The 16,061-nt window shown below is 41.2% G+C and overlaps 1 protein-coding gene across 6 annotated transcripts in view; it reads left to right on the top strand.

Moving 5' to 3' along the window:
* The first annotated feature begins 5,139 nt into the window (after positions 1–5,139).
* Positions 5,140–16,061, top strand: part of CCDC102B (coiled-coil domain containing 102B) — a 197,273-nt gene continuing 186,351 nt past the window's right edge. For 5 of the 6 annotated variants that reach the window (XR_010747365.1, XM_066352555.1, XM_066352553.1 and 2 more), the window contains exon 1: positions 5,140–5,228. Coding sequence is in view for 4 of the 6 variants with exons in the window: in XM_066352555.1 (XP_066208652.1) it covers positions 5,158–5,228 (71 nt within the window). In the remaining 2 variants the exon portion in view is untranslated. Of the gene's footprint in view, positions 5,229–5,390; positions 5,517–16,061 lie in introns of those variants that run through there. The other variant, XM_066352552.1, reaches the window with a different exon arrangement.

The raw sequence follows: 16,061 nt of genomic DNA, 5'->3' as shown, positions 1-16,061 counted from the left end.
GCACGAGGAAGGAAGGCTGGAATGATGGAGTCCCTTTCCAAGGCTGCACCTGGATACCCACGCTACTGATGGTGACAAGCAGAGCCGTGTCTTAGTCTCATCTTTCCGTGACTCCATCACTTTACACAATGGATCTCAACTAATAGCAATTTTGCCTCCCAGGGGACGTTTGGCAATGTCCGGAAACACTTCTGATTGACACAGCTTGGGTGCGCTGCTGTTAACTGGTGAGCAGAGTCCAGGGAGGCTGCGAACACCCTGCACTGGGCAGCACAGCCCACAAAGCGGTTGTCTGGTCCAAACGTCAGCAGTGTGGAGTCTGAGAAATCCATCCCAAGCATAAAGTACATCACATTATCACTAACCTAGGAAAGAACAATTAACCATTTACTCCTTAAGAAAGTCACAGGAGGCCCTGGTCAGGTTGCTCAGTGGCTAGAGCAGTGTCCTGGTGCTCTGAGGTCGTGGGTTCAGTCCCCGGTTGGCGCACATACAAGAGGCGACCAATAAGTGCATAACTAAATGGGGCAATTGAATGGAGCAACAAGTTGATGCCTCTCTCCCTCCTTCCCTCCCTCTCTCCTTCCCTCCCTCCTTCCCTCCCTCTCCTTCTCCTTCTTCCCTTTTTCCTCTCTCTCTCAAAATAGGGGGAAAACCCCCAGAAATTCAGTTTACCTGTTGGTTGAGGAAACAGATGTGTAAATAGGTCTACAAATCCGGCTGTAGCAGTGACCGTCGTGGGGATGAGAAGCCTCACAGAGGTGGTGGGAAATAGCTGTAAAAGTGGGTAAAAGGCACTTTCATGTTCCTCCCGGGATCCCTAGTTAGGTGATCAGAATCTGGAGTAAAATTAGTTCCGGTTCACGTTCATTCCGCAGAGTTGCTGCAGTTAGATGCGGTTCTGGCCCTCCACCAGACCGTAGTGAGCCCCAGGAGACCTCTGATGATGACAGTGGCTCACCCAGGTCGTTTGCTCTCGCTCAGGGCATCGCAAGACCACATGAGTCCGGGCATGGCCCCGTCCCCTCCTGCCCCAGTCAGTGCGACTTCCATCTGAACTGTGACTTCACAGTGAGTCACAGAATCCTTCTCCACCCCTTGCTCCCCGCCTCTGTCCGCGGAGGAAGAAGTAGTGACAAGGCTGGGGTGGCGGCCACATCTGGAGGATGGAACTCTCCAAAACTGCTCCTGGGGCTTCCACCCACGTGTCACCGGCGACATGGCCCTATAGCCATGTGCATTTGTCATGGAAGTCCTTGCAACATAAGCTTTTTTTTTTTTTTTAACTGATACTATTGTTGCCCCAAACAAAAATAAAATTTCTTTTTGTGGGAAGGAGGGGGAGACATATTGGGTAAGCAAGTAGTAGAAATCATAGCGGAGGCTTCATTCATAGAATGAAAGTGGAATCCATTCACACACACTCACACATACACACAAATCAGCCCTCACTGATGCACGCTGAGAGCTGTAAGATGTCAACTGGCCAACAAATGATGGAAACTCCATGCCTGAGTTTTCTCCTTTCCTTGTGTTCCCATAGCTTGTTATGGCATGTGTAGTATTAAGATAGTGAAGATGTTTGTACTCGTGTGTGGTGTGTGTGTGTGTGTGTGTGTGTGTGTGTGTGTGTGAGAGAGAGAGAGAGAGAGAGAGAGAGAGAGAGAGAGAGAGAGACAGGGAGACAGGAGCTATGGAAGCAGTGAGCTCTGAACCAAGATGGAGACACTGGACAGCTTGGCTTCCACAATGCTGGTGGGTTTCACGCTCTCAATGAATGAAGCATTTGCAGCCAGACTTAGCAGTAAGGGCAGCAGGACAGCCCTGCTGCTTTCTGAGCCGGAGATAGCTGGCTCGTGTGGAAAAAGAGAGCCTTTATTCAGCAAAGCTTCAGACGAGACGTTCTCTGCACATAGCCACATCTTACTGGGCCGTCATCTGTAAACTTGGCAGTAAATATGAATGCGGCCACACAAAAATCTGATTCGGTGGGTTCAAGAGATGGGAGGAGATGAAGGGGAGATATAAATGGACAGTTTTTTTCAGGTTTTACTAGAAAAGGGGTTATATTTGAAGAGTAAAAATGAATGAGGACTCAGGAATAATAAAAATATTTCTAGCTTGAGGGACTGGTTAGATAGTATCATTATTTAAGATACAGTAGAGATTTTTTTAAAAAATATAAGTGGTTTGGGATTTGGAGATTATGGAGAGATTTAAATGGCTCCCAGAGAATAGTCTCATTAGCTTGTTAGAAATACAGGTCTGAAGGTTGATAAATGGTTATGGGCTGGCTATCTATATTTGGGAATTATATGTGTCTTACTGAATTTTTTAGGTTTGTAACAAATTCCCACAAATTTGGTGTCTTATGACAATAGCTATTTATTGTCTCTCAGTGTTGGAGGCTGGAAGTCCAAAATCAAGAGGTTCCTCACCTCTTCCTAGGCTCTGGTGGTTCTCAACAGTGCTTGGTTTATAGATGCAGTCTCTGTCTCTGCCTTCTCATGGAGTTCTTCCCTGTGTGTTGTTATCTAAATTTCCCTCTTCTTATAACAGGAGTCGGGAAGCTTTTTGGCTGAGAGAGCCATGAACGCCACATATTTTAAAATGTAATTCCGTAAGAGCCATACAACGACCCATGTATGTTATGCATTATCCAATAAAAATTTGTTGTTGTCCCGGAGGACAGCTGAGATGGGCTCCAGCCACCCGCAACCATGAACATGAGCGGTAGAGAATGAATGGATTGTAATACATGAGAATGTTTTATATTTTTAACATTATTTTTTTATTAAAGATTTGTCTGTGAGCCAGATGCAGCCATCAAAAGAGCCACATCTGGCTCATGAGCCATAGGTTCCCGACCCCTGTCTTATAAGGATACTAGTCATTGGATTAAGGCCCACCTTAATCCAGTATGACTTCATTTTAACTTGATTACATCTGAAAAGACCTTATATCAAAGGAAGGTCACATTCTTAGGTACCAGGGATTAAGACCTTAACAGATCTTTTTGGAGGACACGGTTCAACCTATAACAATATGTATAACAAAAGAAGGCACAAGAACAGATGTGATTACCCTGACAGAGGGTAGGACGAGTGAAAATTTCTTGAATGTATTATACCTTGAAAGGAGAGGAACATAAAAATAAAGGAGGGAATAAGGACATAGCCTGGTCAACAGGACAAAAAAATTATCCAGAAAAGTTGCATTCTGGCAACTGCTTTGTGAAGAAGAGATTTGATGAGAGAGTAAAAATCTTCAGAGGTTTCCACCGCAGGAGCACTGGAAGTGGACTACTGTAACTCATGCTAAATGTGCAGAGGAATTAGTTTGGGGGCAGAGGGGGGTCACTCAGGAGGACACTACAGCGATCTAGATTATGACGGTGGCCTGAACCAGGCTAGTGGCCATTGGGAAAGAGAAGACTGGGCATATTATTGAAATCGGATCAAAAGGAAGAGATGCTGATTGGATATAGACTAGAAATGGAGTCAGGATGAGTCCCAGGGTTTTTCTTTAGTAAAAGCTAAGACTGGTGGAAATTATTGAGATAAAAGACACAGCAAGTCCATGAGGCCAAGATCATGTCAGCTTAAAATGTGTGGACATGTGTGTGGTATTTTGTAGCATGCTGATGCAAATAAACACTGGAGACTCCAAGAGGATTGGGTCCAAATGCAGATAATGGGACATTTCTGAAAGACGGATGATCATGGAAACCAAGGGAATGTCTGACACTCTCCAGAGAGAGAACGGGTGTCCATGAGGACATACCTGAGGTACACGGAGGGTTGGAAGGAAAAGCAGCAGCACCCAGGCCAGCGGGCAGAGGCTGGTGCACGGTCAAGAGGAAGACCAGGCAGTGCTGGGCTAAGACAGGAGGAGGAGTCTTTGTGTCACCGGGGTTGTGACTGGCGTTAGAAGCTGAGGAGACAGCGATTAGACCGAGGACGGAGAGACAGCCACTTTGGTGCATGAAGGGGAGTATTTGGCAGATGAAGCAGGCCTCTAGGCTGCACAGACTTCCAGGGAAAATGACTGAGCTCAAAGTGAAATCCATTGGCGTATGTAAAATTTGCTGCAGAATTTACATGTTTAAAATACCCTGGGAAAATACCCAGACAAGAAGGAGAGTTCAGAGAAAGAGAAGAGAGGATGATGTTCTCCAAGAAGATGGGGGGTGGAGGTGGGGAGTGGGGAGTTCAACAGGTGAGTTGGCTTCCTACCGAATGGTCCCCTCTCTGCTGTGTCAGAAAGGAAGGAGGAAAGGACAGTGTTAAGTAGAAGGAGATGACGGGCATGTGATTCGGTCGAGAATAATCCTTCAAATTAAGAAGGAAGAATAAAATGATCTGATGACATTAACTCCCTATCTTTCCAGGACTTCTTTCATGCTGCTTATTTGTAAGGAGTGTAAGTGACTGTTTCTTCTGCCCTATTTTAGTTCAGGCGCTCTGTGCTGTTCGCTTCAACCAGAGAAGCCTTCTTTTCCGTGGCTTCCTGTCACTCCGTCAGAACACTTCCTGACAGCTGTGTCATGTCACCGGAAGATCACTCAGTTTTGGTTTTTTTTTCCCCAGGGAAAGGGGCCAGGCAGCTCTTGCTGGGCCCCAGAGACTGCTGTCACAATCCTGCCAGCATGACTGAAATCAAAGCTTTTGACAGACAGCTTTAGTATGATTTATATCCTCAAATATGTCATAAAATAGCATTTTTCTTTTTTTTTTAGAGGGACACACTAATAAAAGTCAGGCTGGACCAATGATATTTCATTTTGTTCTTGTCATCTTGCCGGACAGACACCTTCTTTTGTCATCTTGTTTTTTCTATTTCTTTACAAATGATCACTATTGTTACTAAGCACTAAACAGACTGTGGGCATAAAGTGGGTATTTCTTACTTTTTTTACTCACAAGACACAGTTTCAGAAGGGTAGTATGCAAGGCTTTGGAGAGCCATCCCTAGTTAGCGAAGAGTGAAATGATTTCATTCTGGTGAGCTCACTGTGATCCTCAGAGGGTGCAGTGGTATTGGTTTTGATCAAACTTCACAACCAATAGGAATCTTTTTCGAGTTAGTGTGGAGTGGCCTTCATGCTGGAAATAATCCTGTTGGCCGGGACCCCAGAGTCATACAGATGAGAAAGGGATGCAGGAAATTCTGTTGTTTACACGTGTCTGTAACTCTGAGCCACTCACGCAGCCCAGCAAGCCCAGAGGGTAAGATGCTTAATAACCTTGTGGTTTTCTATTTAATTTTTTCTATTTTCCTGCTGGGGCAGAGTGTGTGTTGTTCTCGGAGCAAAGGGGGAGGGGCTGTGCTTGTAAGATGCAGAGGGAACTACTGTGTGTAAGTCTGGGGAGCAGTGGGACTTGCAGTTTCCTTCATGAAGGGGACTTGGTTCTTGCCCTCCCTCTTCCTGTTTTACCAGTGGTATTATTCATCCTGACAGCCTGTCATACATTCCCAGCCCTTAAAAATGACTGTATATTCTAAACAAAACTCAGGTAAGAATTCCAACTCTATATTTAGACAGTAATATCACACGTCGATTTTAAATCCTAGTTGTGTAAGTTCCCAGTGGACATGATTTAGTGGATGTGTTTGAATTAATCTATATTCTTAGAGAAAAAAAACAAAAAGGAAAAAGAAAAAGAAAAGATAATTGTTATGTAACCCTTTGTACTTTATGCTTCATGTGCTTATTTTCATGTTGCTAGTCCTCCTGCGGAACTCTCGTCGTTGTTAACAGAAAAGTATACTTCAGGCTTAGCTCTCCTATTGATTTTTTATATAAGTTACCTGGGTATTGTGGAGGAAATAGTGACATAGAATAAAAGAATGAAATCCTGTGCATAATAAAAGTAAACGGGAGCTTCCCTCTATAGGAAGTAATTACAGAACTGAAGGAAAAAGATTCCTGAAAACCACTGGGACATGTTTGCCTATGTTTCCTGCAAAGATAAATTATGAAATGAATGTTGAGTTGGTAAGTCTATTACATAGAAATACAAGAAATATATTCTTAAAAATATAATTAGAAACATGTAACATATGGCATTGAAATACACACAATATTTCTTCATATTCTCATTTACATCAACCTAGTTTTTCTATGTTCTAAAGTCATGTGAATCCACTTTTACTGATTTTTTTTGTGGGGCAGGGTATTATAATAACTTTTGATTAACTGTTTCACTGTTAATCATTTTATTGTCAAATATCTCTCACATACATTAAATATTCTTGAATTCTGACTTTTATCCATATTTTCACATAAGCATTTGATTAGAAAGAAATGTTGAAAATAAAAATTAAAAAACAGTTTGCTGTTTAAAAACTATTCTTTTTCATTTTGCAAGAACTAGTTCAAAGTATGCACACTGAAATCCTAGGGATATGTGTCTAAGTTTTGCAGGATTTTGAAATATGATTTAAAATATCAATGTGTCTATTTGAGTGATGTCTAACAAAATGCTTTGTGTGATTTTTTATTCAAAATGTTAAAAAAAATAGTGTTGCTTGTGAAATAATCGATCATTTAATAGTCTCTCTTTGGCCTTCTTGCCCTGTTTCCGTGGATTTAGTGATTGCTCCATCCCCGGGACAGCTTCTGGGTGCCTCCCTATGGGTGTGGCTTTGGAATTTATGAAGGTTTCATCTAATTATTAGAGCCAAAAATGAAATGGATAATAATTCTTTAAAATTGTAAATGATCTCATGCCACATCTAGTTGAAAAAGTTTCCTACTTTTTATGCTGGTATTACAAAGTTAATTGAATTCTGCCCTAATGCCAAGACCTTCCAAAATTACCTTTTTAGCTAGATTTTAAGGGAGTCTTGAAAGAAAAGTCCTGCCTTCTATTCTGAGTCATGAGAAATCGGTGGAACTTGGATAGATGCTGCAAAGCAAAAAGACTCTTGATTTGCAGACGTCGTTGGAGCAAAAGGTTTGAGGCATGGATTAATGTAAAACAGGGAATGGGGCAAGTAGTTCCCTCCCTGGAGCAGAAAAATACACCTCTGTGAGTAGCAGACATTGTGCTCTACAGAGAGGGACAAAGATGTGGAGCATCTCAAAATTCATATAGAGTAATTTTGTCCTTCTGTACACAGTGGGGCAGTTGTGAGTTTCTGAAGACACGGAGTCTTTGTTCCGCTTTTCTCCTCATCCTCTTTCTCCTCTTCCTCCTTCATCCTCATCCTCATCCTCCTCATCCTCCTCATCATCTTCATTCTCCTCCTCTTTCTCCTCTTCCTCCTTCATCCTCCTCATCCTCCTCCTCATCCTGCCAACACATAGTTATGTTTCCTCCAAGCAAGAAAACTTACATGCATATCTACCTCCAATTTTCCATATGATCTTCACGTTACACAGGAGGGAATACAATCTTCAGAAATGTGAGATGATTTATTTAAAGCCACAGATAGAGTAAGTGCTGCAGCCAGGATTCCCAGCAATGCCTTTCTAGCTCCAAAGCTATTTCCACTGCACTGCACTGGTATTTTAGGAATGTCAGTCTGGTGGGAGTTAAGCAGGATGGTTTGAAATGGGCTTTGGAGGAAGACAGTGCAAGAAGGAGGCAGTGAGAAAACAGGCCAGTGATCCACCCTGATATCTGCAAATCCACACTTACCACAATCCTCTAGCCAGCCCCTCCCCTTGGGGAAAAGAACAAAGGCACTAATACTGAGTAAGCAGGTTGTATGTTTATCTCTGCTGTTTCCATAATCAGCTCTTAGAATTTTTCCTCTTTTCTTAAAAATTGTAGTCAGAGAAGAGATCTTTTGACTTCTCAGTGGTTGATATTTCATCAAGTATTAGTTATTCACAAATAAAGAACATGAGGTGATGGCAAAGATACTGGGAACATGTTGGCTTCCCTTTGTTTCTTTTAGATGTGTGACATGAACAAATGCTTATTGGCCAGACTGCCTTCAGATTATGGAAAGACTCACATATTTCCAAAGGAGAGTATCATCTGAAATTGTACAATATTTCAGTGGATGAAGAGCATATATATATAGGATTTCTGTTGCTAATAGAGCCTAGTGCCGTGATGGTGAACCTTTTTATAAAAACCGCCCACTTTTGCAGTGCTGGTCAACCTGGTCCCTCCCGCCCACTAGTGGGCATTCCAGCTTTCATGGTGGGCCAATGGCAGTGCTGTTTTGTTGCTCCGCTACCACCCACCATGAAAGCTGGAACGCCCACTAGTGGGTGGGAGGGACCAGGTTGACCAGCATTGAAAAAGTGGGCAGTTTTTATAAAAAGGTTCTTCATCATGGGCCTAGTGCAATGTATCCATGGTAAAAAGAATAGAACCTGTTCATTCACCCTTTTTCTTCATATATCCAAACCTTCCACATATCAATTTACTTTTTCTCTAAATAGAATAGGACTAGTATTGGGAATAGTATTCATTTTCCTTCCCCCCCCCTTAGTGTTTTCAATTAAACCACCTCGTTATGATAATGCTAAGATTTTGTGACTATGTAACATTCACATGTTTATATGATATATAAAATGATGTCTCTGCTGTCATTTCAGAAATGTGCTGTCTACTGTTTTAGAAGCGACTGTCATCTAACTAGCTTTTACTGGAGTAATGCCTTTTTGCCATGTACTCAAACAGATGAGAATAATTGCAATGTAAAAATTCACCTTTTGAAATTTATCATTACTAAATCAGTAACTACATTTGTCATTTCAAACACTTGGATCACTGACCTCAGCACATTTTGTTTTAATTGCACAGGTCTAGGTCCTGTCCAAGAGTATGTTTCATAGGGCCTTTTGTGTCCCCAGGGCCTGTCCTCAGTGTCCTGTAGTTAGCTGTAGGTGCTCAGTCCTGACTGCTTGTGAGTTGGAGACCTTGGTTATAAAGAGGAAAACTAGATGTTTATGGAAGTCAGACTATCAGAGAGAAGATGGGTTGTTTGTAAGGCCATTCTGCTGAAGTCATAGCTTTGTAGAGGATTATTAATCACATTATATATTTAAATATTATCTGAGTGATTTATAGTTAATGATATTTACTAAGATTTGCTCTTATGTGCAGCAAAAGATAAGAAAATACTTGATGTTAAACTTTGAGAGAAGTCTTATATTTTCTGGTAGCTGAAGTTGGAGATATTAACTGGTAAAATTAAAGCTTCAAAAAATAGAAGTGAGGTGACCAGTCACTGGCTGATGAGTCCATTTCTAACTATAGTAACCCTTTAGAAATGCAACATAAGGTCAGATGGAAATATTTCAATGGAGAGAGGCTGAGACAAATGTAGGCTGGTTTTTTATGTGGAGTTTGGAGGGGTCTTCATACTATCATCTGTTTCCTCCTTTAGTGAATTTAGCATTACAAAAGCATATGTCAAAAGCTGAATTTATGTTGGTCTTAAGAGACTAAATGGCTTTATTATTCGGTATATATCCATGGATCCCTGTCCTCTCTCTGCTCGTCTTCTGGATGAACTGTAATTCTGACTCAGAAATGAAGAGTGAGAATTGTGAATGCTCAGTAGAATACACTTGGTAGAAAAGACAAGGGGCAGGAAATGCAGGAATGCCAGGCAATCTGTGCACTTTGATGTTGTTCTGGAAGGTTCTATCTGTCAGCTGTTCCTAATTAGGAACCAGAGTCATGGCAGGGACTTCCTAAGGGTTCAGGGGTGCCTCTCTCCATCTTCAGTTTGGAGCCTTCATGTGAGCATTGGCAGTGGGGGGACCGAGTTGGGTCTCGCCCATCACATTCTCTGATGCTGCCAAGCTTCTGTGTCACGTTAATGACAGAGCTTAACTTAGAAGACTTCCGATTGTGTGCCTGTAAACCTTGGTTGTGGCAATTACAGCATGTTATACATGAATTCTAAAGATGGTGACGCCGTGTGCATGGCCACGCTGTCTTCTAGACTTCTAATGTGGGGCTGAAATACCCCTGACCTGACAGTGCAGAGGGATGGGAGAAGGTCCAGCATTTATGGAGTTAAAGCAGGCACACTGTCTTAGAGGCTGGCTCCTCACAGAGGGCCTCAGCCTCCCGGCCGCAAAATTCTGCTTCTAGAGCTCAGGTCAGTATGTTCACTCCAGGTGGGCATCATAGTCCGCTCTGTGCTCTGAGTTGTATTATTAGGGGAGGTGTTCATTTCTATAAAGTAATGAAAATGACACATCCCAGAAACCTTGGTATTTATCAGAAATAGTATCAGAAATAATAGAGAGGTCAACTCTCCTCCTAACTTCTCTATCTCCTGAAACCTCTGATTCTCTTGGGGAGAGGTGTTTTCTCTCTCATCCCTATCCATTTTCCACACTGTTTCAAAGGCATTTGTAGTCAAGTGAGTGTAAATATTTCTCTTTTGAAGAGAGAGATACTCATGTGTGTATGTGTATACATATATATATATATATATAAATTTAGGTATATGGAAGAATCAAGTACTTGATCACAATTAAAATGGAAATTAACCTCACTGAAAACTTTTTCTAGGATAATTTCAAAAGTCTATCACCATCCAATTTTTTTTTTGTAACAGACAGATTCAGAGAGCAGGACAAATAGGGACAGACAGACAGAAAGAGATAGATATGAGAAGCATCAGTTCTTCGTTGTGGCACCTTAGTTGCTCATTGATTACTCTCTCATATGTGCCTTGACTGGGGTGGGGGGGATGGGGGGTCTACAGCAGACAGAGTGACCCCTAGCTCAAACCAGATGAACCCACGTTCAAGTCGGCGACCTCAGGATCATGAACCTGGGTCCTCCACCTCCCAGTCGACGCTCTATCCACTGTGCTACCACCTGGTCAGGCTATCACAATCCAGTTTCTAAAAGTCACCTTGTTTTGAGGAGTCTGATCTAGTCAAAGATGTCGTATTTACCCCTTTTGGAGAAAAAGAATAGTGCTGTGTCACTCTTTCCTTGCAGGCTTCTTTTCTTTTTTTTTCTTTTTTTAATATTTATTTATTGATTTTAGTGACAGAGGCAGGGGGAGAGAGAGAGAGAGAGAGAGAGAGAGAGAGAGAGAGAAACATCAATCTGGTTCTGTATATGCCCTAAGGATTGAACCGTGGCAACCTCGGTGCTTTGGGATGACACTCTCACTCTTAACCAATCGAGCTACCTGGCAAGGGCTCCTAGCAGACTTACTCCTCCAGCAGTGGATGTCTGCTGCACCTCAGACACAGCCGGAGCAAGGGACGTAGAGATGGAAGCAAATCCGAAAGGCACCAGCTTTCGTCCCGTGTCAATTCCAGCTGCGAAGCAATAGAATCCACACATTCTGCAGGATTATATGTTAAGTAGTGATAAGTGGTTGAAGAAAGAAAAGGCAGGGTAAGACAGAATGGAGACTGTGTGTCCTTTAGATAGAACCAGAGAATCCCCCTGCTTGGTTGGAAGTAAGGCATCTGACACAAGGAGTCTTCTGGGAGAACGTTATAGGCAGAGAGGACAAATGCTAAGGTCTCGAGGGAGGACCAGTGTTGTCTCTTCAAGGAGTGGCCAGCGTTGGGCAGTGACAAGGAGTGAGCTTGGCAGAGGCAGGTCCACTCAGAAGCGAGTCCAGCTTCAGTTTCAAGATTGTCTTTCTTTTACTTAAAAAATTCCCCACACCCCAACTGGACAAGCCTCAGGTTCAGAAATCTTAGATCCTGGAGAAACATTTGGAGAAGTAGCCCAAGTCCCGATCATGAGAACCTTGTGGGACACAGTTGTAACTAACGTTTTCTTTTGTTCTGAGAGAAAGTCATTATTAAGTGTTTTGGTCCCGGACGTGACATAGTAAGTTGAGTTTTAAAAGGATCACTCTGGCTATGTTATAAAAACTGTGGTAGCCTGATCAGGCGGTGACGCAGTGGATAGAGCATTGGACTGAGATGCGGAAGACCCAGGTTCGAGACTCTGAGGTCGCCAGCTTGAGCAGGGGCTTCATCTGGTATGAGCAAAGCTCACCAGCTTGGACCCAAGTTCGCTGTCTAGAGCAAACTCGGTCTGCTAGAGGCCCACAGTCAAGGCACATATGAGAAAGCAATCAATGAACAACTAAGGTGTTGCAATGAAAAACTGATGATTGATGCACAGTTGACCTGTCCCCGCCAGAGGTGACGGAATGTTCCAACAACGGTGACGGCAATGGTGAAAAAAAGAGGGCTCAAGCCTGAGCTTTAGGCTTGATCTGAAAAACTGGGAAAATGAAACAGTCATTTATTGACAGAGAGAAGACAGTGGGAGGAGCTGTTTAGATGGGGGGGCAATGTTCAAGAATTTGATTCTGGACATGTGAAATTTGAGGTGCCAGTAAAATGCCGAAGTGGCGATGGTAAGTTGGCAGCCAGGTATGTGAATCCAGAGCTAAGGGAAGGTCTTCAACTAGGGAAAGCATCAGCAGACAGGTGGCTTTGAAGGCAAAGGACTGGATGTGTCCAGAGCTCTGCTGCTGGGGAGAGAGAAGGTGTGACGATCAGGGCTGGAGGCAGGCCTGTTGGAGCAGAAGGAGAAGCAGCTGTTGGCTGAGGCCATGGGAATGGCTGGTTCTGGGAAGGTGGACTGGCCAATTGTATAAAGTGCTGCAGACTGGTCCAGAAAGACACTAGACTTAGTGATGCAGAAGTCATTGATTGCTTTTTTAGGCTTAAATACTGATAGATTGAGTTCAAGGGAGAATGGGAGGAGTGAGAATGCCTCTGAGAGATCTTTATTATGAAAAAAAGACAAAGAAATGGGATGGCCCTGCGTGGGGATCAAGATGATTTTTTAAGAAGAAGGTATGACAGACAGAGTGCCCATTTGCTGATGGGGATCATCTAGGAGAGGGGTATCCAATGAGTCAGTAGGAGAGAGGACTGTCACATTCAGAGTTTTAACTGATGTCATTTATTTTGGTGTGACTACTACACATCACCTCTTCTGGTTGCGTGGCCATGTGTCAGAGAATGAGTGTGGACCCTGCTCGGTTATATTTGAATGGCAGGCATGACGACTTTGATGTATATTTCTACAATCAAACAAATGTATCTTTCAAGCATCTATCTGCAAATAATGTTGTCTGTAATCATCTTAATTAGAAGCATAGCTAGGAAGCCTTTGTAGAGACAGAAATATTGCCCAAACACACTGAATGTATTTTTTAAAAAATCAAAACAACCTGGCCTGTGGTGGCGCAGTGGATAAAGCGTCAACCTGGAAATGCTGAGGTCGCTGGTTCGAAACCCTGGGCTTGCCTGGTCAAGGCACATATGGGAGTTGATGCTTCCAGCTCCTCCCCCTCTCCTCTCCCTCTCTCTCTCTCTCTTTCTCTCCCTCTCCTCTCTAAAATAAATTTAAAAAAAAATCAAAACATAGTTATCTATTTCTGTAAAAGTCTCTATGAAGAAGACAACTTACAGTAAATAGTTTGGATGCTTAGAGTAGAGAGCTGTGCAATAGAAAGATTATTCAAGCAATATTTATTTTTACAAGTTACATTAAAAAGTTTAAAAATAGATATGAAATTAATTTGAATAATATATTTTACTTAACCCAACTTATTAAACATATTATCATTCAAAAATGTCGACATAGAATTATTAATGAACTGTTAGCATTTTCTTTTCCTTCCCATGCCTAATTTACACTTATAGTACATCTCAATTCAGACTACTCTCCTTTGCGGAGCTCCATAGCGCCATCTGGCTAGTGACTAGCATATTGTGCTCATAGGCTATCACACTCCAGAATATACACAATGACCATGTGTTCTCATAGCAACCCTGGATCCTATCTAAGGCTTAGATTTATCTCCCAATAGTCAATGTAGATATGTGTCTGCATGCCTTCCCAAGGAGCAGAGTTACGCCAGGGATTCTGATGCTGACTCCGATTGTCTGGGTTCCACCGCACCATTCTGATGGTGCTGTAGTGATAGATTTGTGTTTTATTGTTACTGAGAAGTATGAAAAATATGATGACCTGTGGAAATAACTGATACCAGTATACTCTGTCCCTGAAGTCATTTAAAAAAAAACTAATGGGTGGGAAACAGGCAGTGATGAAACCCAGTTCTAGGTATTTGTACATTTCTTAGTTTTGTTTTTTAAATAAATTAAGTGAAATATACAAATCTAGGAGAGTGGAAAGAAAGAAAAGTAAACATAAGTCTTGGAGGAGGGTTTAAAATGGTGGCGTTATAGGGATTACTTGAGAAAGAGCTGAAAAAAATATTTATACAATTAGGCGGTAAAGAAAACGAACCCAGCTTTCAAAACTGCATGAGTTGAATCTGGTCTTCAGCTTGGCGCTTTTCCTTGCACGTGTCTCACATTTCTATTCTAGGACAGGAAAGCCATATCTTTTGAGAAATATAAACACTAGCTATTCACTTCCTGTTATTTTGACTTTTTAAAATCCAATTCCTTCACTCGTCTCTACTTAGGAAATACAACACTATGCCTACAATAAAAACACACGGGTGAACACTGGTTCCTGATCAATTAGCAACTGCATTCAGATTTCTGCTTTTAGTTATCTGCTTTGCTCTTTAGTGTTATTTTCTCTTCTGCCAGAGGACAAAACCAGAGGTATCAACACTTTAAAAGATGATTGGAGAAGTTGGAAGACTCTGTGTCTAAACAAATTACTAACATGTTTTGTCTCAAATGGAGAAAGTCGGGACAGAGGAAAAGTTTCATTAGCATGTATGCTGATCATTAAAAATCTAATATTTACATATTTAACTATTTTTCGTCTTTTATTCTTAAGATTACAAAACCTTATAAGTGAAATTTTCCCAGTGAATTTAAGATGTTTGGATCACATTATTATATGAAATAGTTTAAGTATTGCACAACCACCATATTTGTTTTTCTGAGAAAGGTATTTTTCTCCAAATAATGTACATGAAAGCTGATAACTTGTTTAATTTGCATTAAGAGGAAAAGAATTAGAATGAAATGTATGATTGATATTGTTTTAATCTTATAGAGTCCATAGAAATATAACAAGGCTATTATTAATCTAATGCTAATGACTGAGATAAGAAGTTGTCATTTTGTCTAAATATCAACATATTATTTATTAGCTGCTGTTCTGATCATTAGTGGTGATTATGTATTTATTAAGGTTTCTCCTTATGTTACATAGTCTAAGAATGCTCACATTTAAATAGTTCCATTGTTTCTACATTATTTTATTTGTTTTTCTGAATATTAAAATGTTCTTTAGCAAGAGAGAAAACAATTGCTTTAATAGCCTTATAGTATTTTAAATGAATATAGTACTATAAATGAGTAGAATTTTAATTATACACAAAATCAATTTTACATATTCCCTTTATATTTTTTCCCATTGATGTCATAACAGGTACAATATACTTTCTGAAAGTTACGCTGTTCCTATTCAGAGGTTGGTAGCCTTGTGATTTCAAAATAAATTAATCATGTGTTTTAAGAAAAACATAATTATGAAACTTGAGTAGGTCCGTATTCACTAACAATTGTATTTTTCTCAGTTTCCTCTGCAAACACATTTTTAAAGGCGTACTCTTCAAGGACTAAGTCTGAGCTGCAGTCATTGCGAGTATTCAAGGACCTCAGCGAGCCCCTGCAGTATTGTGCTTTGAACCCTTTGCCATGGCTGGGTGGAGCAGCTGGCTTCCTGTTTAAAATATTTTTGAGGACTTTAAGAAAGTCCAATTCCCTCTCAGCCCAGAGTTTTTCCACAAAGGATGAAGAGTTGAACATGTGTAAATATTTATATTTGGGAGATTAATCAGGAATACGTGCTTCAACTCCAAAAAGTGGGTTAGTTTGTTTGTGTTGTGGTTTTTGGAGTTCTGTTACTTCCAGTTCTTCCAATGTGTTCAAATAATTTGTTTTTATTCTTTTATAACAAAAATTTTGTCCCATTTAGCAATGGGGAAGACATCAAGTAAGTTGCTACAAGTGAATCTTTGGAGAAAAATAACATAGGATACATATGAATTTCTGTGAGTCAGATTTCAGTTGGAATCAGTATATAAGCTCCATGAGGACAGACATTTAAATCTTTTTATTCACAGATGCACCTTCCACCGCTGCA

The sequence above is a fragment of the Saccopteryx leptura genome, chromosome 11 (genome assembly GCF_036850995.1).
Source record: "Saccopteryx leptura isolate mSacLep1 chromosome 11, mSacLep1_pri_phased_curated, whole genome shotgun sequence".
In the NCBI taxonomy this organism is placed as follows: Eukaryota; Metazoa; Chordata; class Mammalia; order Chiroptera; family Emballonuridae; genus Saccopteryx; species Saccopteryx leptura.
This window is presented reverse-complemented; position numbering and strand designations above follow the sequence as displayed.